The 24973-nt window shown below is 39.9% G+C and overlaps 1 protein-coding gene across 3 annotated transcripts in view; it reads left to right on the top strand.

Annotated features, from left to right (window-relative positions):
• The window catches only part of DOCK4 (dedicator of cytokinesis 4), a 468492-nt gene that overhangs the window by 297501 nt on the left and 146018 nt on the right, over positions 1 to 24973 (top strand). For all 3 annotated transcript variants that reach the window (XM_040260165.1, XM_040260167.1, XM_040260166.1), the window contains exons 17-21: positions 14707 to 14863; positions 20735 to 20832; positions 20940 to 21023; positions 21255 to 21355; positions 23903 to 23984. In XM_040260165.1, coding sequence (XP_040116099.1) covers positions 14707 to 14863; positions 20735 to 20832; positions 20940 to 21023; positions 21255 to 21355; positions 23903 to 23984 — 522 coding nt within the window. The remainder of the gene's footprint in view (positions 1 to 14706; positions 14864 to 20734; positions 20833 to 20939; positions 21024 to 21254; positions 21356 to 23902; positions 23985 to 24973) is intronic.

Here is a 24973-nt window from a genome sequence, read left to right on the forward strand (position 1 = left end):
CATATACAAGCACAAAACATATCTGTCCACCCTTGGCTTAGACATAGGAGCATTGGTCATATAACCCTTGTTTTGTTACAGACTATGAGAGAAATTAAGTAGCACACACCTGCAAAATTAAATTAAAATGTAAGTAGCCTGGAAAACTTTAGCATAAAAGTAAGCCAAACCAGACTTCCCTGTAGCTCAAATGGTAAAGAATCTGCCTGCAAGGCAGGAGACCAGGGTTTGATCCCTGGGTTGGGAAGTTCATCTGGAGAAGGGAATGGCAATCCACTCCAGTATTCTTGCCTGGAGAATTCCATGGACAGAGAAGCCTGGCAGGCTACAGTCCGTGGAGTGGCAAAGAGTCAGACATGACTGAGCAACTAACACAGTCTAACACAAGCTAAATCAAGCAAAGAAAAAGAAAGGAAAAAAAGCTAAGATAACTTAATATGTGGACTTGATCTCAGCCCTGAAGGCTGCTAATGTGATGGGTAGAAAGTGCTTTCATTCTGAGTAATTAATACCATTACACAATCTTTTAAAATCTCTGCCTCTGCTGATCTCTGGCTCTCTTGTTGAGAGAGCATCTTTTGCGGCCTCTGGAGTAGAGAAAGCTCCTCTTCTGAAGCCTCATGTTCAGTGTCCTGACTCTAGGTCTCTTTAAATGCCCCGGTGCGTATAAAGATACCATTCTCCATCCTTTTGTAAAGAGTTTCCATGCCCTCTCTTTATAAGGCTTATTCCATACAACATGGCAACTTTCTACCTGTCCTGGTTACTGTCTTCATTGTTCAGTCACTAAATCATGTCCAAATCTTTGTGACCACATAGATTGAGCCCACCAGGCTCCTCTGTCCTCCACTATCTCCTAGAGTTTGCTCAAATTCCATTGAGTCTGTGATGCTATCTAACCATCTCATCCTCTGTTGCCCTATTCTTTTGCCTTCAGTCTTTTCCCAGCCTCAGGGCATTTTCCAATGAGTTGGCTCCTTGCATCAGGTGGCCAAAGTAATAGAACTTCAGCTTTAGCAACAGTCCTTCCAGTGATTATTCAGGGTTGATTTCCTTTAGGATTGACTGGTTTGATCTCCTTGCTGTCTAAGGGACTCTCAAGAGTCTGCTCCAATACCACATTTTGAAGGCATCAATTCTTCAGCACTCAGCCTTCTTTATGGTCCAGCTCTTTATGTCAGCAAAGAGATGTCTGTGCTTTTTTAATATGCTCTCTAGGTTTGTCGTAGCTTTCCTTTCAGGGAGCAAGTGTCTTTTAATTTCATGGCTGCAGTCACTGTCTGAAGTGATTTGGAGCCCAAGAAAACCAAATCTGTCACTGCTTCCACTTTTTCCCATTTGGTTTGCCATGAAGTGATGGCACCAGGTGCCATAATCTTAGTTTTTTGAATGTTGAGTTTCAAATCAGCTTTTTCACTCTCCTCCTTTACCTCCATCGAGAGGATCTTTAGTTCCTCTTCACTTTCTGCCAGTGAAGTGATATTATCTGCATATCTGAGGTTATTGATATTTCTCCCAGCAATCTTGATTGCACTTTATGATTTATCCAGCCTGGCATTTCATAAGATGTACTCTGCATGGAAGTTAAATAAGCAGGGTGACAATATACAGCCTTGATGTACTCCTTTCCCAGTTTTGAACCAGTCTGTTGTTCTACATCCAGTTCTAACTGTTGTGTCTTGACCTGCATACAGATTTCTCAGGAGACAGGTAAGGTGGTCTGGTATTCCCATCTCTTTAAGAATTTTTCTGCAGTTTGTTGTGATCCACACAGTCAAAGGCTTTAGCATAGTCAGTGAAGCAGAAGTAGATGTTTTTCTGGAATTATGTTACTTTTTAATGTGATCCAACTAAAGTTGGCAATTTGATCTCTGCTTCCTCTGCCTTTTCTAAATCCAGCTTGTATACCTGGAAGTTCTCAGTGGACATACTATTGAAGCCTAGCTTGAAGGATTTTGAGCATTACCTTGCTAGTATGTGAAATGAGTGCAGTTGTACAGTAGTTTGAACATTCTTTGGCACTGCCCTTCTTTGGAACTGGAATGAAAACTGACCTTTTCCAGTCCTATGGCCACTGCTGGGTTTTCCAAATTTGCTGATGTACTGAGTGCATCATCTTTTAGGATTTAACAGCATCATCTTTTAGGATTTGAAATAGCTCAGCTGGAATTCCATCACCTCCACTAACTTGTTCAGAGTAATGCTTCCTAAGGCCTACTTGACTTCACACTCCAGGATGTCTGGCTCTACGTCAGTGACCATACCATCAAAATTATCTGGGTCATTAAGACTTTTCTATATAGTTCTTCTGTGTATTCTTGCCACCTCTTCTTAATCTCTTCTGCTTCTGTTAGGTCCTTGCTGTTTCTGTCCTTTATCATGCTCATCCTTGCATGACATGTTCCCTTGTTGTCTCCAATTTTCTTGAAGAGATCTCTAGTCTTTCCCATTCTATTGTTTTCCTCTATTTCTTTGCATTGTTCATTTAAGAAGTCTTTCTTATCTTTCCTTCCTATTCTTTGGAACTCTGCATTCATTTGGGCATATCTTTCCCTCTGTCCCTTAACTTTTGTTTCTCTTTTTTCCTTAGCTATTTGTAAAGCTTCCTTAGACAAACACTTTGTCTTCTTGCATTTCTTTTCCTTGGGGATGGTTTGGTCACCAACTCCTATATGGTGTTACAAACCTCTGTCCATAGTTCCCTTCTTAATCCTCATAACAACTACTGACAAGACTTTACCACTCTGCCTGCCTCGCCACTTCACCTGTACTTAACAGAGAAAACAGAAGCCATCAGACAGGAAGTTCCTTAAATCCATGTGTTCTCTCCTTTGCCACCTGCACACTTATCTGCCTCCTTCCTTTCCTTCCTGCTTCCTGTCTCAGGGGTGAGGCAAGACTCCTTCCCTTCAAGGCTAATGCTTCCACCTGCTTCTCTCAGGATTTTCCTCTTCTCCTGGCTCCTCTGGGACCTTGCTTCTCTTAGCATTCCCTCTTGTTTCCTCTCTTCTGGCAGTGTTAGCAGATTTTTAACACTCTAAAGCCTTTTTCTTTTTCTTTTAGTTTATTTTAATTGGAGGCTAATAACTTTATAATATTGTAGTGGGTTTTGCCATATATTGACATGAATCAGCCATGGTTGTACACGTGTCCCCCATCCTGAACCCCCTTCCCACCTCCCTCCCCATCCCATCCCTCATGGTCATCCCAGTGCACCAGCCCTGAGCACCTTGTCTCATGCATCGAACTTGGACTGGCGATCTATTTCACATATGGTAACATACATGTTTCAATGCTGTTCTCTCAAATCATCCCACCCTTGCCTTCTCCCACAGAGTCCAAAAGACTGTTCTCTATATCTGAGTCTCTTTTGCTATCTTGCATATAGGGTCATCGTTACCATCTTTCTAAATTCCATATATATGCGTTAGTATACCGTGTTGGTATTTTTCTTTCTGACTTACTTCACTCTGTATAATAGGCTCCAGTTTCATCTACCTCATTAGAACTGATTCAAATGTATTCTTTTTAATGGCTGAGTAATATTCCATTGTGTATATGAACCAGAGCTTTCTTATCCATTCATCTGCTGATGGACATCTCAGTTGCTTCCATGTCCTGGCTATTGTAAACAGTGCTGCTGTGAACATTGGGGTACACGTGTCTCTTTCAATTCTGGTTTCCTCAGTTTGTATGTCAAGCAGTGGGATTGCTGGGTCATATGGCAGTTCTATTTCTAGTTTTTTAAGGAATCTCCATGCTATTCTCCATAGTGGCTGTACTAATTTGCATTCCCACCAACAGTGTAAGAGGGTCTCCTTTTCTCCACACCCTCTCCAGCATTTATTGTTTGTAGAGTTTTGGATAGCAGCCATTCTGACCGGCGTGAGATGGTACTTCATTGTGGTTTTGATTTGCATTTATCTGATAATGAGTGATGTTGAGCATCTTTTCATGTGTTTGTTGAAGTGAAGTGAAGTCACTTAGTCGTGTCCAACTCTTTGCGACCCCACGGACTGTAGCCTTCCAGGCTCCTCTGTCCATGGCATTTTCCAGGCAAGAATACTGGAGTGTTTGTCAGTCATCTGTAAATGTCTGTTTAGTTCTTTGTCCCAGTTTTTGATTGGGTCATTTATTTTTCTGGAATTAAGCTGCAGGAGTTGCTTGTATATTTTTGAGATTAATTCTTTTTCAGTTGCTTTGTTTTCTATTATTTTCTCCCATTCTGAAGACTGTCTTCTCACCTTGCTTATATTTTCTTTTGTTGTGCAAAAGCTTTTAAGTTTAATTAGGCCCCATTTGTTTATTTTTGCTTTTATTTCCATTACTCTGGGAGGTGGGTCATAGAGGATCCTGCTATGATTTATGTCAGAGTGTTTTGCCTGTGTTTTCCTCTAGGAGTTTTATAGTTTCTGGTCTTACGTTTAGATCTTTAATCCATTTTGAATTTAGTTTTGTGTATGGCATTAGAAAATGTTCTAGTTTCATTCTTTTACAAGTGGTTGACCAGTTTTCCAGCACCACTTGTGAAAGAGATTGTCTTTTTTCCATTGTATATTCTTGCCTCCTTTGTCAAAGATAAGGTGTCCATAGGTGCATGCATTTATCTCTGGACTTTCTATTTAGTTCCATTGATCTATATTTCTGTCTTTGTGCCAGTACCATATTGTTTTGATGACTGTGGCTTTGTAGAGGAGCCTGAAGTCAGGCAGGTTGATTCTTCCAGTTCCATTCTTCTTTCTCAAGATTACTTTGGCTAGTCAAGGTTTTTTGTATTTCCTTACAAATTGTGAAATTATTTGTTCTAGTTCTGTGAAAAATACCTTTGGTAGCTTGATAGGGATTGCATTGAATCTACAGACTGCTTTGGGTAGTATACTCATTTTCACTATATTGATTCTTCCAATCCATGAACATGGTATATTTCTCCATCTATTGGTGTCCTCTTTGATTTCTTTCATCAGTGTTTTATAGTTTTCTATATATAGGCCGTTTGTTTCTTTAGGTAGATTTATTCCTAAGTATTTTATTCTTTTCATTGCAATGGTGAATGGGATTGTTTCCTTAATTTCTCTTTGTGTTTTCTCATTGTTAGTGTATAGGAATGCAAGGGACTTCTGTGTGTTAATTTTATATCCTGCAACTTTACTATATTCGTTGATTAGCTCTAGTAATTTTCTGGTGTAGTCTTTAGGGTTTTCTATCTAGAGGATCATGTCATCTGTAAACGGTGAGAGTTTTACTTCTTCTTTTACAATCTAGATTCCTTTTATTTCTTTTTCTGCTTTAATTGCTGTGGCTAAAGCTTCCAAAACTATGTTGAATAGTAGTGGTGAGAGTGGGTACCCTTGTCTTGTTCCTGACTTTAGGAGAAATGCTTTCAATTTTTCACCATTGAGGATAATGTTTGCTGTGGGTTTGTCATATATAGCTTTTATTATGTTGAGGTATGTTCCTTCTATTCCTGCTTTCTGGAAGGTTTTTTTTTTTTTTTAATCATAAATGGATGTTGAATTTTGTCAAAGACCTTCTCTGCATCTATTGAGATAATCATATTTTTTTATCTTTCAATTTGTTAATGTGTGTGGTATATTACATTGATTGATTTGTAGATATTGAAGAATCCTTGCATCCCTGTGATAAAGCCCACTTGGTCATGGTGTATGATCTTTTTAATGTGTTGTTGGATTCTGATTGCTAGAATTTTGTTAAGGATTTTTGCATCCATGTTCATCAGTGATATTGGCCTGTAGTTTTCTTATTTTGTGGCATCTTTGTCAGGTTTTGGTATTAGGGTGATGGTGGTCTCATAGAATGAATTTGTCAGTTTACTTTCTTCTGCAATTTTCTGGAAGAGTTTGAGTAGGATAGGTGTTTACTCGTCTCTAAATTTTGGATAGAATTCAGCTGTGAAGCCATTGGTCCTGGGCTTTTGTTTGCTGGAAGATTTCTGATTACAGTTTCGATTTCCATGCTTGTGATGGGTCTATTAAGATATTCTATTTCTTCCTGGTTCAGTTTTGGAAAGTTATACTTTTCTAAAAATTTGTCCATTTCTTCTAAGTTGTCCATTTTATTGGCATATAGTTGCTGATAGTAATCTCTTATGATCCTTTGTATTTCTGTGTTGTCTGTTGTAATTTCTCCATTTTCATTTCTAATTTTGTTGATTTGATTCTTTTCCCTTTGTTTCTTGATGAGTCTGCCTAATGGTTTGTCAGTTTTTATCTTTTCAAAGAACCAGCTTTTAGCTTTGTTGATTTTTGCTATGGTCTCTTTTGTTTCTTTTGCATTTATTTCTGCCCTCATTTTTATAATTTCTTTCCTTCTCCTAGCCCTTTTTCTTTAAAGACAAACTACATTGTAATAGCTACCACACTGTCTCTTCCTGTCCCATCTGAGCCACCTGCAGGAAAGGCTGGTCTTCACTCACTGTCTCTATTTCCTTCCATCCCATTTGTCCCTTGGGCTATTTTCTGTCCTCGAAGCTCAAATGAAGTTTTCCCCTCAAGGTCGCTAGCACCTACACTGTGGCCAACCTTCTAGACACTTCCTAAATCTTCCCTTACTTGACTTACCTATAACGTGTAATAGTATTGATTACCCTTCTTGAAAATCCCACATTTTGTGGTCTGACAGTGTTCTCCTGAGTCTGATCCTTCTACTCCTTTGAGTACTTGTCTCTCTTATCTGTATTTAAAAAGAAATTCTTTAGTAAAGTATGTTTTTGTTGCATGTGCTCAGTCACTCAGTCATGTCCAACTCTTTGTGGCCCCATTAACTGTAGCCTGCCAGACTCTGCATGAAATTTCCCATGCAAGAATAATGCAGTGGATTGCCATTCCCTGCTGCAGAATATCTTGCCACCCCAGGGATCAAACCTGCGTCTCTTGTGTCTCAGGAATTGAACCTCTGTCTCTTGTCTCCTGCATTGGCAAATGGATTCTTACCACTAGTGCCACCTGGGAATCCCCTAGTGAAGTATAGTTAACTTAGAAACATTGTGTTAATTACTGCTGTACTGCAAAATGACTCAGCTATACACATATATCTTATTTTTCATATTCTTTTCCATTATGGCTTATCACAGTATATTGAATATAGTTCCCTGTGCTATACAGTAGGACTTTGTTGTTTATCCTTCCTGTATATACTAGTGTGCATCTTATCTGCATCTTAAATATTGGTGTTATCATGGATTTAATCTTTGGACCCTATCTGTGTCTTCTACACTCTGGAACCATCTCACCCACTTCTGTGGGTTAATTTGCTACGTCTCTGCTGATGATGTCCAGATCTGGGTTTGTAGTTCAGGGCTTTTACCAGCCTACTGAGCATATTCAGTGGGATCTGCCAGAGATACCTCTTAACTCAGCTTGTCCAAAACTGAATTTTTTAATTCCATCTCCATCCTCTCCTGTGGTGAATTGAAACCTTCAGTTTTTCTTGACTGCTCACACTTTACCTCACTGTCTAAACGCTTTGTTTCATGACCAGTCACTGCCTCCTCCTTGGTGGTTCTTTAAGAAATTTAAACCAGAGACAGATATCAGAATCAGCCCAAGTTTTCCTCCTTTAAGAAGTTCAGAATAGTCCCAGGGCTTTTCTGGTCCTAAAAAAAAAAATAAATAAATAAAATCACATCATTTAACCACACTCAACTACATATAGTTGTCTGACTACACCTGTACTTTTTTAAAACAGTTGTTTTTTCAGTTAGAAAAGAGTTGCAAAAATAGTACAGAAAATTCCCATATACCCTTCACCCAACTTCTCCTTATGTTAGCATCTTACATAACCACAGAACATTATTGAAACTAAATTAACCTCAGTAGAATACTGTTAACACAAAACTTATTTGGATGTTACACATTTTTCCAGTACTTTTATTTTTCTCTTCTGGGATCCAGTCTAGAACCCACATTGCGTTTAGTTGCCATATCTTCATCATCTCATATATGTGTTTTTCTCCCCCAGTGTCTTTATATGTTTTGTTTCTTCCGTATAACCTGTCTTTCTGTCCCTTGCCTGGCAAGCCTCTTAGTCTTTATGACTGAAGTCAAATAGCCTTTTTTCCCCACAGAGTTTTCTCTACTTCCCTGGCAGAGCTAAAATCCAGGGGTCTTTACTGCTGCTTTGTTATCAGTCTAAACAAATGAGTACAGAGGTCAGACATGTAATGCCCTCATGTACAGGTACTGTTTTTATCTCCTTGTTACATTCTTTATACTGAATCAAATAGTAGAATTTTGATACATGTTTAATACTGACATTAAGAATGATGAGTCATGTTGAAAGGATCCCCAGAAGATGTTTTTCTGCCACAGCTGTTGATAAATCTGGTTCAATTAACTGGCAGTAGTTTCAAATGGATTGTCTAACTTACTATAGTTTTTAATTTAATTCTCTACATCCTGAAAGTTATGGGCCCCTTAAGTTGATTAATATTCTATGAATCTCTGTACCAGTTAATATCTGAAGAAATTTCTTGTTTATTTCTCTGTTATATAGCTTGCATTTTTGTACCTGTCACTTTTCTGGATGACTGTCTGTGGCTGACCACTGCATCTCTTTCTTGTGCTCAAGACAGTGGGCAAAAAGTGGCCTGGGGTGTGATGCACAATTCATTGCTCCACCAACTGATTTTAATTCTGGGCAAAGAAATAGATTGTGAGCCAGGCTGTATCATCTCAAAGAAGACAGAGGCTACTACAGCTGCCACAGAGCCTTTGTTTTAACTCTTCTTTAATGATCTAGGGAGTCCATCCCTCCTGTCAGATCTGATTTCAGTCTCAAGTAAAGCAGCAGGCTGGCTTTCATCTCCCTCTTCTCTAATTTGTAGTAAATTAACTTCATGCCATTTTAAAATGACTTGCACAGATCCCACCCTAGCAAAGCAAACACAGAGAATTGTCCTTTCCCGTGACAGTGACATTGTTTTGTTCCCATTATCCAGGTGCAACCTCAGGGGGTTGTAGTCATGTAGCCTTGTCTCTCCTAGAAAGAATGGCTCAGTTAATTGTTCCGGCATCTCTCTGTCAGTCTCCTCCATCCAACATAATACCAGCAAGACTTTTTGCTTGTCTGTGTCTGCTGCAAGAGGAGGGGAGGATATTTCTTCTTATTCTAATATCCATGTTGCCTTGTTCCATGCCCACACTGGATCTGATGAAAAAAATCATCCCTATGCTAAAACAAAAATAGTTGCATTACAGGTGTTCCCCAGAATGCAAGTGATCTGTATTTAACTACTCATCAGTTTAGGGATGTAAATGCGTTTTTCTGTGGTGACAAAACCATCCATCAAAAAACACAGTGATGTAGTTTTGTGCAAAGCTTCAGTTTTTTACTATTCAGATTCACAGGCATTCAGACATCCAGCCACAACTCTTTTGCACTGATATTTCCATGCTGTACTTTGCCAGCTTCATTTCTGTGACTTCCTTGACTTTTAGCCCTTCACCTGGGGGAAGATTGCTCCTACTCATTTATTCTCTCCCATCCATACCCTTGTTCAGACTCCTCCTCACAGTCCAGACTCTTTTCCCACCTGGTAGAAGAGTGCTTGGGAAATTCACAGCTGACTCTTTCTCACTCCCTGGCTTCTGCTGGTGAGCTGAGCATTTCCTCTGAAGGGTCTGGACAACCTTTTTTGGCTTAACCCTTTGCAACATCTGCCCTTCAGGCCTATTTTCTGGAACCTGTTTCTAGTCTTCACTGTTCTTCAGTCTCATTTTTTTTTTTTCTGTTTCATCTAGTGAATGAACAAATTATCTCTGACTCGTCTGTTGTGTTCCTAGGCTCCCGTGACATGCCTTCTCTGCTCCTGTGTGCTTCTCCTCCCCACCACATCCAGATCACGTGATCCCTTTTGCTCCCTGGGTGGTTTCAGAACACAGACCAGCCATTTCACTGTAGGACTCACAGGCTTGTTAGGTATGAAACTATTTCAGCTCCAAAGACCACTCTAAGCTCTCTCCCAGGGTGTTTCCCACAAACATACTTTTGTGTGTGTGAAAAATGAAATCTTGGGGGTGATCTTTCTTAACCATACCCACCATTCAATATGTTATCTGTTAATTAATTTTAAATTTGTTACAGCAAAACTCAAAACCTGGTTAAAACAACAGTGGAAGAGTCATTGTAGTCATGACTGCTATTTTGAATAGTAGTTGTGAGCATGAACTTTAGTTCACATCTTGGCTCTGACTCTTACTAACATTGTAATATTGAGCAGATCACATAAGCTCCTCAGGTTATGATGTTCTGCCTCATAGGATTATTATCAGAGTAAAAAAAAACACATGCAGAGTGCTTAGCCTGACATTTAGTAAGCCTTTGTAAATGATGGCAAATGCATGTAGATAAATGTAAATGCAGACCATGGGGTCACAAAGAGTCAGACACAACGTAGCACATGACTTCGCAACTGAACAACAACAGAATAATGGTGCTTGGATTGCCTTTAAAATCTCTAGTGCTGTGTGATGTGTTGAGGATGCATGCTGAAAACCTCAGAGGACAAGAAAAGGCAGGCTGTGAGATAGTCTCTGCAGGCCACTTAAGTTCTTTGGAAATAGATTTAAACTCTAACCCTATACCTAACATATGATTTTGACTCCTACTGGACAAAAAATCCATTTTGAACACCTAGTATTAGTAAATATTATAATACAGTAAATATTATAGCAAAAAGTTCACAGAGACCAAAGAGTTATTCTTTACTAAATTAATAGGTAGAATTCCTGCCCATCCTCTCCACTTCCTCCCCACACCAGCACCAACATACATAGAACACGTAACAAAAAACACACTGGTATTATTGGTGGAAGGAAGGTCTTAACTTCTGTGTCCAGAGTAATGTTTGTATTAGCTACTGTATTTTGTGTTGAGTCACAAAGAGTCAGACATGACTGAGCGACTGAACTGAACTGAACTGAAGGGTGATAGAGTTCAGCTGTAAGAAGGTATCAAGATGTCACAGCTCGAAATCAGAGAGACTCCGATGCTGAGGTCTTGCCCCTAGGCTGGAGGAGAAGTGCAGTGAACCATAATAGGTGACACTCACCTGGCCACAGTTACTGCCCCCTGTAAAGGCAGCCCCGGTGTCTATTCACAGTGGCTGCCCCCTATGGGCAGAACACGGCCATCGCATCTTCAATCACAGAAGTGGTTGATCCTTGACTGCAGATTGAGCTACAAGGGGTTCAGCAAGCAGGCATTCTAAGAGGTTTCCAGAAGTCTTCAAGAACCAGGCAGTCATTTGTGGGGATGGGGATAAGAAAGCAATCTATAGCTTCAGGATTTCTGTACACAGAAAGAGCATACCAGACCAGGGCACGCTCCAGCTTCTGGGGAAGAAACCTGGAAATAACTGGATGGTGTCTGGACTGGGTATGGAGCTTCAGTTTCAGTAGGAAGGAGTGGTTCAACATACAGAATATAGGTCACGCTGGAGATGGGACCAGAGCATGTTCCTGACCCTACAAACAAGATCCAGGCAGAAAAAAATAGGGCCAGTGTAGGGTGCTGTGCTCCAAGCCCTGATACCAGAACAAGACTGAGGAGAGGGGATAGTGACCCCAGCTTCCAGAACTTTCCATTGCTAAGCACTCTTTGTTCAGGAAAGCATCTGAAGTGTTCACATTATAATTATTTCTAAACTATATATGCGTTCTTCTGTCTAAATGAAATATCTTGCGGAAGCATTTGGAGCCATAACGTGAGAAGAGAGTTATGGAGACTGCTTCTTGTGTTTATTGGTCCTCCTGTTACTGGGCAGGTGTGCCGGGAAGAGCATCCTGTAATATTCTGATTTTGTTTCTCTAAGCTTATTAGAGTTGTCTTTCTTAAAGATTTAGTATTTAAAAATGTTTGTACATCACACAGATTAGCCTAGAATACCAAAGGGGTTTTGCGCTTAATTTCCTACCTGTTCCCAAGACACTAGCCTTAAAAATAAATATATACATTAAAAAAAAGTTCTTAAATTTATACTCAAAATAAGGTAAGCTATAATGATTCTATATCTGTTACAATATATTTTTCTCAAAAATTTAATTTAAAGTCACCTTCATTACAGAAACAGTATATAGATAAACAAAAATAAAAACACCATATTCTGATTACTCAGATGATGTTGACTATTAGGGTATACGATGATGTTACCCCTTAGGGTATATCTTTCTGGAGGTTTTTCTGTATGAACTTTTTTTTTTTACCCAAATGATGTTATTTATCTTAGTAGACTTTTAAAAGAGTAGTATACAATAAAGTTGAGAGTAAAGGATAGAGACTTCCCTTCCACCCTCTGCCCCGGCATATGTGTAGCTTCCTCCATTGTCAGCATCATTCACCAGAACGGTGCATATTTATTTTAACCAAGCTTGAACCTGCATTGACACATCGTCATTACCCAAAGCCCATAGTTTACTAGGGTTCACTCTTTTTTAATATGTAATTTTATTTTTCTTGAGTTTTGGCTGTGCTGGGTCTTTGTGGCTGTGCAGGCTCTTCTCTACTCACGGAGAGTGAGGGCCCCTCTCTAGCTGTGGTGCTCCGGCCTCTCATCGTGGTGGCTTCTCTTGCTGCAGAGTGCGGGCTCTAGGGCGCATGGCTTCAGTAGCGGAGGCCCATGGGCTCCTCCCGGGCTCTAGAACGCAGGCTCAATTGTTGTGGCACCCAGGTTAATTGCTCCACCGCATGTGGGATCTTCCCAGATCAGGGATTGAACCCATGTCTCCTGCTTTGGCAGATGGATTCTATACCACTGAGCTACCAGGGAAACCCTAGGTTTCACTCTTGTTTTTGAGTATTCTGTGGATTTGGACAAATGTATAGTGACATGTATCCATCATCATAATATCATACTGCCCTAGAAAAATCTTCTGTGATCTGTTTGTTCATCCCTTCTCCTACTCCCAACCTCTGGAAACCACTAATTTTTAACTGTCTTCATAGTTCTGCACTTTCTAGCATATTACATAGTTGGAATCATGGAATTTGTAGACTTTTGAGATTGGCTTCTCTCACTTAGTGATATGCGTTGATTCCTCCATGTCTTTTCATGGCTTGGTAGCTCATTTATTTTTAGCACTGAAATGGTATTCTGGCTTCTGGATGTACCATGTTTATTTATCCATGTACTGAAGGATCTCTTGGTTGCTTCATTATATATATTTTTTATTTTTTTATTGAAGTGTAGTTTATTTACAATGTTGTGCCAATCTCTGCTATACAGCAAGGTAACTCAGTGATACACATGTAATAGACATGCTTTTTTTAATATTCTTTTCCATTATGGTTTATTGCAAGATATTAAATATAGTTTCCTGTGCTATACAATAGGACCTTATTATTCTTTTTTAATTTACTTTTGCCAGTTAATGACTTTTCTAATCATTAATTTTTTTTTATCTCATCTAGAACTTAATCAATGTATCAATTCCAAAAGAAAATCCTTTTCAACAAGTTTGTCCAAATCCAGGGCCATTATATTGTATCTGGCTGTTACAGATCTCTTAAGTTTTATTTAATCTAGAGTAATCCTTTTTTTTCCCCCACAAAACTTGACTTGAGGAGTCACAGACAGGCATCCTACAGAAAGTGCCGCCTTCTGGGTTTGTCTGGTTGCTTCCCCATAGCATTCAGCATGTTGCTCTGTCCTTTGTATTTTCTGAGCCAGAAGGTGAGCCTGTCAGCGTCATCCATGCAGGCTCCACAACTTTGGGAGGAGTGCATTGCGAGGATGATGTGTTGTTTTCGTTGCCCTGCATCAGAGGGCCGACAGCCCAATCCCCCCACGTGCAGTTATATTTGTCTCCTTGCCAGTAGGAGAGAATCTGTGTGGTAGCATTGAATGTTCATTTGCTCATCAACAATTTTCCTGCTGATTTTAGCATTTAGCGACAGCCCTCGACTAAAGAAAGAATTACACTAGGAATATGAAACTATATTTTTAAAACCTATAATTTCTTTTCCATTTGTTGACTGACATTTTCTGTAGGGATTTCTCACCATAGCGGGATTAGTAGATTATCATGAAATACAGAGTCCTTTAATTGCCTCTTTTCAAAGTAAGGAGTTTAATATCTACCTCAGAGGAGATGTGGGAAGAATTTAAGCACTTTTTAAAAATGCTGTGGTTGTGGGATGAGGGGTGGTGGTGGGAGGGAGGATCAAGATGGAGGGGATATGTGTGTGTGTGTGTGTGTATACATATATATATATATATATAGTTACGGTTGATTTGCGTTGTATGACAGAAACCAACACAACATTGTAAAGCAGTTATCCTCCAGTTAAAAGATTTTTTAAAATACTATGGTCACTGCAATATGATTTCTTGAGCTCTTCCAATGTATCAGGCTCTATGTAAAGGCCTCATGTAATCTAATTTGTATGGCAGCACAGTGAGGTCATAGAGATAGAAAACGGAAATCATAAGAGGCTGAATAACTTGATACAGTTACTTGTGTGGGAAGTCACAGAGACAGAATTCAAACCCAAATGGGTCTGCATCCAAAATTAAGTGAGTTATTCCTCTCAGACATTTTTGTTGCATTTTACTTAAAAGCCAAATTCTGTTTGTAATGATATTTGGAATATTTCCCAGTTCTTAAAAACTAGAAATGGATATTATGCTTAATAATTCTCAAGAGGTCTCTTACCTCTCCCCCTTCCATTTTTTAAAATATTTTTTTATAGTGTGAAGAAAACACAAATCTTCAGGATACTACCCGCTACCTCAAACTTCCTTTTTCCAAGGGCATTCTCCTTGGGAATAATAATCAAGCCATGAAGGCCACAAAGGAGTCTTTTTGGATAACATCTTTTCTCTGTTCCACAAAACTCACACAAAATGGTAATGTATAATACTGTTTTATTTGAAAGTCCCTGTATTTAAGTACTCATGTGAATTTTAGTTGGATATTCTGTAAACATCAGTTTTATGTTTAAGAACTTTGCAGTAGAAAAATTGTTGTTGATCCTTCTGTTTGTGGTTTTTAATAAAATAAAAGTAATTGTGACCCAACGAACAGTTAAATGTGTATAGTTTAAGGACTACAGAATTATTCTAATATTGGAACCCAATACTCAAGTCCTCAAATAAACCATCAAAACCCAGCTCCTTAAAAAAAAAAAGGTGACGATTACCACCACCTTAATCTCTCTTGCTTCATAAACTGTGCTAATTGCAGGCTTCAGAGTAAATGCTGTTTTCTGTTTAATTAGATGGATATTACTTTTCTATTCTAGCATTACTTTTTATGTCAGTGATTGTTTAGAAAGTTATGATTAATCAAACAAGCTCTTGTCCTTGGCAAATTGCTCTGAAAGCATTGTCTGTAATGAAGGAAGTAAAATAAATATTTTTGAATTCTTCATGGTCGCCATGTAAGGCTTCTGGAAAGCATCCTGAATGCCATATAATAAAATTACTTTCATTCTGTTGAAGACAGTCACTTTATAATAAGGTATGTCTCTTCCTTGACTTTAGGATTAGGTTACATTCTTTTGATAAGCCCATGGTAACTTGAATAAGATAAGTAGAATAGGCATTTATTACACCTAATCTGCAAAACATCATGGGGCTTCCCAGGTGGCTCAGACGGCAACGAATCTGCCTGCAATGCTGGAGATGCAGGTTCGATCTCTCAATCAGGAAGATCCCTTGGAGCAGGAACTGGCAACTCACTCCAGTATTCTTGCCTGGAGAATTCCATGGCCAGAGGAACCTGGTGGGCTACAGTCCATAGGGTCGCAAAGAGTTAGACATGACTGAGCATGCACGTACCACCACCACCACCACAAAACATCTAAGAAAAGAAGTTCTTTCTTCTGTGTCATACAGCTTAGCCCAGCCTGCTCTAAACAAGCTCAGAACACTTACAGTAGCTTACAGTTGGGCAAAATTATCTAACACAGAGCACATTTTATAATAAAATGTTGACTGTCTCGCATAACTTATTGGATACTGTACTGAGAGTGAAAAACAGAATGTTTGTATTAATAACCATATTGTTTCTTTACCTTCATGATTGCTTGGCTGTCTGGGATCTGAGGCTCAATGCTCAGCATCATAGGAGGCTGTTGAACTGCATGTAGCTTACCCAGGAAAAGATCTGAACTCAAAAATTGAAGTATAGTTTCTAAATCATTCCGTATCACTTTTGCACCCATGTAAAGTCAAAAATCTGAAGTCAAACCATAGTAAGTCAGGGCTCTGTAATGTTAGGCAAAAAACGCTCCTGTGCTTAAACTTTTTAGTGTTATTAGTTCTTTCTTCTGTGTCATATAGTAAGAAATAAATATCTTTTCTCAGAACATGGAATGAGAAAAGAAGCAAATTTTGGCATTATTATAATGACCACTTTTAATAATAGCATCCAATTTGTCAAACAGTGCTACTGTATTTATGTAGGACCTTGGCAAATTAGTTTTTTTACATTTATATTGGGTTTCATTTCTCCCCTTCCAGAGATATTTTTGGAGACATATTTAAAAAATAAACTATGTAATTTATTTTCAGTAAATTTGATTGAAGGTAGTTATTGCCAAGTTAGGTCATTACACCAGACTATCAGTATTCAATGGTTAATGATCTTAATTAAATAAAATCTTCATTGACAGAATTCTGTAATGACTATACAGCACTTACCAAATCTCAGGCATTTTTTTGTGTGTGTGAGAAGAGTTTAACCCCATAGAGATTGTGAAAATAATAAAATCAACGTTATTGACTCCCTTGGGTGTTATTGTCATTCATCCTATATGGATGAGTTGTGTGACTCTAAAGAATCTGGTTCATATTTAACTCTCTGTCTCCATTAGATTATTTTCAGCTGGTATTAGTTGTCAGTTACTGCTGTAGTAATTACTATAAACTTATTGGCTTAAAACAATAATAATTTATTATCTTATAATTTTGGAGGTAGAAAGTCTACAATCTTATTTCCTGGGCTAAAATCAAGGTGTTAGCAGGGCTACGTTCCCTCTTGAAATCTCTAGGAGGGAATCCCTTTATTTACCTTTTCTAGCTCCTAGGAACCACCTGTATTCCCTGGCTACAGGCCCCTTTCTCCATCTTCCAAGACAGCAACAAAGCATATTCAGATCTCTCTGACTCTGATCATCTTCCATCTTTTAAGGACCCCTGTGATGAGAGTACTCCCACCAAATCATCCAGGATAATACCCCATTTAAAAAATCTTTAACTTAATCACACCTGTAAAACTCTTTTGTCAGTTAAGATAAATCCATGGATTAGAATATGGACATCTTTGGGGGCCATTATTCTTCCAAAGATATAAACCTAACAATAGATTCTCTGCCATGAAAACATTTGGCCCTGCCTGCTTAATTATTCCTAGTTCTAGGGTTTAGGCTATTAGACAGAATTGTGAACATAAGACAGAGGGAAACAAATCCTGATAACTAGAAGCTGCTGCTCTGTAAAAGCAGAGAACATTTTTCAGGTAAATAAACTATTCACGAAGTCATTAAATTAAACATCTCGCTATATAGAAAGCAACGCTTGACACATTTTTGGAGACTAATAAATGCTTAATTACCATTGTGACTTTGATTAACCTTGTCAATGTTAGAAAGCTCAAAATGAAGCAAGAAATGAATAGTGTGTTTAAAGACATGGGACAGAGGAAGGAAGGAGGTTCTTTTTTCTGAAATTTACATGCTAGACACATGTCTCTGCGTAGAAGTAATCCACTTCCAAATTGGAATTAAATTTTTTTGTATTCATTTCACTCGACTTGGAAAATATACAAATCCCATTTCCATTACAATTGGGCATTTAGTAAGTGATGTGGTCTCTAGGACGGTTTCCTAGAGCAGGTTTGCATTTCAGGATTTCTAAATTTCTGTCTACACATGTTCTATGTGTTCCAGTGTCATTCTTAGCGTAGTGAGGCTAGCGCACTGGTTGGACTGGACATCTGTGATTGCCAGATCAAGGAAATATTTTAAGTTTCTTTAAAGTGCAGATCAGAAAAAGGAATCACTTTACTTGTTTGTTAGCTTCCTTGGACTGTTACAAACAACTTTTTAAAATGTTAAGAAAAAATGAAAACAATGCTTAAGTCTAACATTTGTGCCAATACCAACTGCTCCATATCCCCTTCTCCCCCCAATAATGGGTGGTTTATTCAGTCTCTTCCTGAGATTGTGGTTTGAAAAAAAAAGTGGGGATCAGGTCATCCACCTATTTTATAGCTCTTGGCAGATCAGGCATACAGTCAGTACACACTTAATTGATAGTTGAATGGAATATATAAAATTCTCATTTTCAGTAATAGGTCCTAGCTGCAAATTTGCAATGGATGTATCTTCAAATGGCTAAAATAAAGACCTAAGAGATGATAATTTTGACTTGATTCTGAGTACATGGCATACCTGCTTAATTGTGTCCAGATGGACAAAGTATAACACTTGATTCTCCTTTTGGCTCCATTGGGAGCAGTCTGACAATTCCTCAGACTGCTTGCAGGAAAGATGAACAGCCCCACCCTGGACCACTGTCATCTGCTATCCGGCTCTGCTGATGACAGCCCTATTCCTTGTCCTTTACTGAGGCCGCTTTGCAGCCTGTAGAGTCTCCTCCTTCCTCTGCACAGGGTCCACCCCTCACGTTGAACACTCCTGCAAAGGCCTCATTCTGAAGGGCAGGGAGAGAGAAGGTGGGGACAGAGCTGGATGGGAGGAGGAGTGGGAAGTGAATGGCAGGGCAAATTGTAAAAGAGGGGCTGCCAGGGAAGGAGGCAGGCATCCTGAAGCTAGATGTGGGAAGTCGGAGTGGAGCAGCAAGCAGACCAGGAGAATCCTGGAGAACTTTCTTTGGTCAGCTGGTCTCACCCTGTAGAATCTCTCATCTAAATATAATCAATCATATTTTAAAATGTTTCAATCATACCTCCAGGGCATCTGAGTTAGGCGTGAATGTTCAACATTTTCAGGGTTTTCTGCTATGAAAATAATCATAAATTCCTTTTTTAATGTCAGTTTTTGAAAAATTCCCTCATTTTTCTAATTCTAGATCCTCCCCCTCCTCTTCCCCCTATTTGTTATAGAAAAATATTCCTATTTAGCGCTAAGTTTCCTACTTTGGGTTCCTTTGTGAAGTTTTTCCCTTGAAATTGGCTTTGGCGGAGGTTGCTTCTATTTCCTCCTGAGATTCTTATGTTTTTGCCCTTTATTCACCATGTGTGTTAGATGCGCCTTTGTTTCCAGCTCTTTGTGACTCTATGGACTGTAGCCCACCAGGCTCCTCTGTCCATAGGACTCTCCAGGCAAGGTACTGGAGTGCTTAGCCATTTCCTTCTCCAGGGGATCTTCCTGACCTAGGGATCCTTATTTACTACGTCATGTTTTCTTCCTCATCATAACTACTTCCTTGATTTTTTTTTTGGATTATTTGTTATTGTGTTTGGTGTTTGCCTTTTTTTTTTTGTTTTTGGTCTTGCTTGACTCTTGGCAAGTCCCATTCACGTTTCTCCTGAAACAAGTGCTTTGAAGCAGAAACCCGCTCCTGGCTTCTCTCGTGGCTTCTCTAGTGTCTCAGCCCCACTGGCACCAGGAGAATAGCCCTGCCAGGTTCCCCTGCCTTGGGCACATCCTGCTTCCATGAGCCTTGTCAGTTGTTACTGCTGTCATTGGCCTCCGATGCCACTGACTCCTTGTTCCCTTTGGAGACCAGTGGAGATGGGCACCAAGTGCAGGAGCTTCTGCCCAGGAAGGAGGAGGAAAGCATTTAATCCCTCACCAGTGAAGAGGTTCCGTATGGACTCTGCTGGACACAGGGCTCACATGTTGTCAGCTCAGAAAGAAAAGGGAATTGAAGAGCTGGGACCTGCTCTTCCCAGAGTCTAGGGTGGAAGATGATCACAGAGTCCAGGAATTGGCCCTGTCAGGTTCAAGGGCTCATTTGCTCGTCTGACAGTTGACTGGACTTGTCATCATTGTATGGTCTCCCAGGTGTCTCAGTGGTTAAGACCATCTGCCAATGCAGGAGACACAGGTTCGAACCCTGGGTCAGGAAGATCTTCTGGAGGAGGGCATGACAACCCAATCCAGTATTCTTGCCTAGAGAATTCCATGGCCAGAGGAGCCTGGTGGGCTACAGTCCATAGTGTTGCAAAGAGTCGGACCCGATTAAAGCAACTTGACATGGCATGGCATGGCATCATTGTGCAGGAAGCTTCTAGTCATGCCAGGTTTGGGTCACATTGTCAAGAAGACCTTCACTGCCAAATGGAATTGGTTGCTTGGCAGAGTGCTATGTCTTGGGAGCAGAAAAATGAATCAAGTGGGTTCCCAGCCCTCAAGAATCTCCCAGTTTAACTGGAGGATGCAGAAAAGTATCCAACCAGTACTTACCAACTGCCTGCTGTGTGCTGGCTCTGTTCCAATGCTAGCAATAAGTTAGGGCCAAGCTCAGTGTGTTTTTTTTCTCTTGGAGTTTACAGTCTTTGGGAAAATACAAGAAGCCTGAGAACTGAAGGATAAGCAAGAATTTGTCCGTCAAGGGCACTGGGAAGGACGGAAGAGAATACACTGTAATAAATGCCATCTTAGAGGGTTAGTTGGAGTCTGAAGGAGCCTGCAGTTTGGGTGACCAGGTGGCAACATATTAAGAATTCACTGTTTACCAGTTAGAACACTTTCCTGTGAGAGCCTGTTCTCTATCAAGGCAACTAATCTTCCTTTTCTATTTGGACAGGTGATATGCTTGATCTTTTGAAATGGAGAACCCACCCAGACAAGATCACAGGCTGTCTCTCTAAATTAAAAGAAATTGATGGCTCCGAGATAGTAAAGGTAAATGCATCCTGTTATCCTTCTCTTAGAAATTTGTAGGATAAAGAATATTTAGAGGGGAAAGACAGAGGATATTTTATTTATGCTTTTACTTCTTTATCTAACAGTTTCTGCAAGATACACTGGATACCTTATTTGGAATTTTAGATGAAAATTCCCAAAAATATGGGTCTAAAGTGTTTGATTCATTGGTGAGTTTAAATTAACTTTATACCTTAATTTTGTCTTTAAATCTTTACTTTCATAAGACCGTTTTAGGAATGTGCACTTAGTAGAATGAGCTCACTTGAAACCTTCCCAAACCAAAAAAAAGAAAAACAACAAAAAAACAAACAAACAAAAAAGAAACCTTCCCACTCCCTCTGCCAAAAAAGTCTTGGTTTGCATTCAGTTTTGTAAAACTCTATTTTGTTTTGTTTTAGGTTCACATAATCAATTTGCTGCAAGATAGCAAATTTCATCATTTTAAACCTGTAATGGACACTTATATTGAGAGTCATTTTGCTGGAGCACTTGCATACAGGTAAGGTCCTTTATCTTGTAATTGGTTTAGAAACACTTTCTTTTGAACTTTTTAAAGCAGAACCAGTTATATAGGAAAATTTAAAAGAGAATGTAGGAAGAAATGAAGCACAGCTACTCAAGTGTCTCTTGAGACAGTATCTTCCTTTTTCACATATCTTTTTTTGATGGCTGAAACTTATTTTGATTTAAAAAGGTTGGGGTGCCGGGGGAGAACTTCCTGAGTTCTAGTCCTGAAACCTAAAATATAATGATTTCTTGTTGCCTCTGTTTCACTTGATCTTCTCTAGTCTGAAATACCTGGTTATTTCATTTTGATAGTCAAGAGCCCCATTTAATCATCACACTCCTTGGTAATTCTGCTGCTGCTGCTGATGCTAAGTCACATCAGTCATGTCCGACTCTGTGAGACCCCATAGACAGCAGCCCAATAGGCTCCCCTGTCCCTGGAATTCCAGGCTAGAATACTGTAGTGGGTTACCATTTCCTTCTCCAATGCATGGAAGTGAAAAGTGAAAGTGAAGTCACTCAGTCGTGTCCGACTCTTAGCGACCCCATGGACTGTAGTCTACCAGGCTCCTCCATCCATGGGATTTTCCAGGCAAGAATACTGGAGTGGGGTGCCATTGCTTTCTCCATGATAATTCTAGATGTCTTTAAGAAAGAAATATAATGGGAAAACAGCCTTTGCCATCATACCATTTTAAAGTCCTTTGTTCATTCATTTGCTAATATTTATTGAGTGCTTCCTGTATGCCAGACACTAAGCTTTGTGCTGATTGTATGAAGAGCTGGCCCGTGGCTGCAAGGAGTTCAGTTATTAGACTCTATCCTTTATTACCAGCTGCCATTTTAACTGCTGCTCCTTTCTTATCAGTTCAGATAAGGCAAGCAAGACTAAAAGTGAATGAATAATGACATGCTATAGCTGGTACCTGCCTACATGTAGCCTAGAAGATAACAACTCCCCTCTTTCTGTCCTATGGGTGACATCTTCCTGGTCATGGGCCTGTTTAAATACAGCCCTGAAATGTACCCCAAAGTTCCATCTCCCCATTCCACTGCTGTCATTGCTATTCTGCCAGGTTTTTTTTAGTTTATAATTGTTTTTTTTTTTTTTTAACTAGGGTATAATTGCTTTTCAATGTTATTTTAGTTTCTGCTGTACAACAACATGAATCAGCTATATGTATACATAAATCCTCTCCCTAGCCTCCCACCACCACCCCCCATCCCACCCCTTGAGGTCATCACAGAGCACCGAGTTGAGCTCCCTATGTTATACAGCAGCTGCCAATGTTTTTATCTTATACACTAAACACCTATGGGCATGTGCACGCAGTCATTCCCAGAGGTGCGTTGAAGGGGCATGGAATCAGGGCTTTGCCCTTTTCCCCATCTGTGTGCTGTATAAAAGATAGTAGGTAACCAGGTAAGCATTTCATCCAGTTCTTTTGGTTGTTTGCTTCCATAGCCTGGTAAGATTTACACCTCTGATATTTAAGTGAATGGAGTCATTTTTGCAAGACTTGACCTTCTACCAACATGAGTTTTTCAGAGGGTGAAATGTTTGAGCAAGGATAGTTTTGCCCTTACCTAACAGTTTGGGCCCTTGTGTGAGGGGTCACTGTTCCAAGTGACACTGTTACTGGAAACTAGAAAACAGTGGTGTAATGTCTAAACTTCAGATTAGCCAGGAATGTAGCTAATCAGTTCTAATAAGACAAATAAGGCCCATGGAATCTTCTTGGGCCAGAATCATGACCACCCATCCTCAAAAGCAGTGTTCCCATCAGCATCTACTGACTGGAACAACCATGAATTCTCCTCGGACAGAGAAAATTTTTTAAAATGGCTGTTTTCTAGACACCAAGAACTGGCCAGTGTTAAAGGTCACGTGACTGCAATCTTGAGAATTTGAGGCGTGGAGGTTAATTCAATTTTTGTTTCTTAAAACAATAAAACTTCTAGAAATTACTTGGAAAAAATAAAACTTGGCTTTTCTGGAAATTACTAGGGCATGCTCTGATGGTAAGCCTCATTCTTCCCACAGGTCAGAGAATTGGCTTGTTAAGTCCATGGGGTGTGATTTGAAATGAGGAGGTGGTATCTTCATCCTTCCCCACACCTCCTTTTGCTTCCAGATAAATATTTCATCCAAATTAGGACTTCACTGAGGAGGAAACCCTAATTAGCAGTTGTCCGAGATGAACCATGGCAGTCAGATTCAGACACTGCCCTGGCCGGAGTCCGTCCTTCTGATGTTTGTGTTCACCCGTTGGAAGCATGGCCAGAAGCAGCAGTGCTCATGGAATATGTCCAGATTGAAAGGAATTTCACTGGGAGGAAATGTTTCTCTCTTTAGCTTCAAAAAAGGGGTAATGATGGTGATATGCAGACTTTGTAAAATTATCATAACAGTTTGACAGAAACATGAGAACTGATGGAAAATGATGCCTCCTTGTGATAAAAGTAAGCGTTTGATTTGTTGGCTTATAATTGAGAGTGAGACCAACTGTACCTTCTGCACATTTCCCCTGTATTTTAGAGATCTCATCAAAGTACTCAAGTGGTATGTGGACCGGATCACAGAAGCGGAGAGACAAGAGCACATCCAGGAGGTGCTGAAGGTAATGACACGCTGTGGGTAGCACATCATAACCCAACAGTGCTGCTGTGTGCTGATGCCTGAGCAAATTGGCTTCCTCTACACAGGCAGTAATCGCTGATGATGTATCACTGACATTCCAATTCAATGATCTTAATCAGTTTGTGGCTGCTCCAGAGATGATGAGATTTGAAAAGAACTTTGCCAGACTCGCCCACTGGAACCTCCCTGGCGTTAAATCCTTACTCCTCCAGGCTCTGAACACTTGAAATCTAGAAGGAAGGGTTGAGAAGACAAGACTGCAGATGAGCAGTTAAGCTTAGAAGTTCCCTGTTCTTGCCTCTACCACTCTGACAGAGACCATCTGAGAACCATTTGTCTTACATTTTAAGGGCTTCCCTGGTAGGTCTGCTGGTAAAGAATCCATCTGCAATGCAGGAGACCCTGGTTTAATTCCTGGGTTGGTAAGATCGCCTGGAGAAGGGATAGGTTACCCACTTCAGTATTCATGGGCTTCCCTGGTGGCTCAGACAGCAAAGAATCCACCTGCAATGTGGGAGACCTGGCTTCGATCCCTTGGTTGACAAGATCCCCTGGAGGAGGGCATGGCAACCCAATCCAGTATTCTGGCCTGGAGGATGGCTTAGCAGGAATCATAATGAGGAAACCTGAGGTTTTACGGGGTCTCGTGGTTTAACACTGCCCATATCTCTGGGCCCTACGAGCTCTGTATATATGAAGATGTTGATACCTTTCTTGCAACATGTTTGTAAAGAATCTACCAATAGATTCTTTTTTAAATTAATTAATTGATTTTAATTGGAGGGCAATTACTTTGCAATATTGTGATGGTTTTTGCCATACATCATCATGAATGGGCCACAGATATGCATGTGTCCCCCACATCCTGAACCCCTCTCCTACCTCCCTCCCATCTGTCAGTAGATTCTTAAGAGGATTGTGCAGTAACGGCCTTGGCAGCCTTTTGATTTCTGTAATTGAGTACCTATT

Source organism: Oryx dammah, unplaced genomic scaffold (assembly GCF_014754425.2).
Source record: "Oryx dammah isolate SB20612 unplaced genomic scaffold, SCBI_Odam_1.1 HiC_scaffold_18, whole genome shotgun sequence".
Taxonomy (NCBI): domain Eukaryota; kingdom Metazoa; phylum Chordata; class Mammalia; order Artiodactyla; family Bovidae; genus Oryx; species Oryx dammah.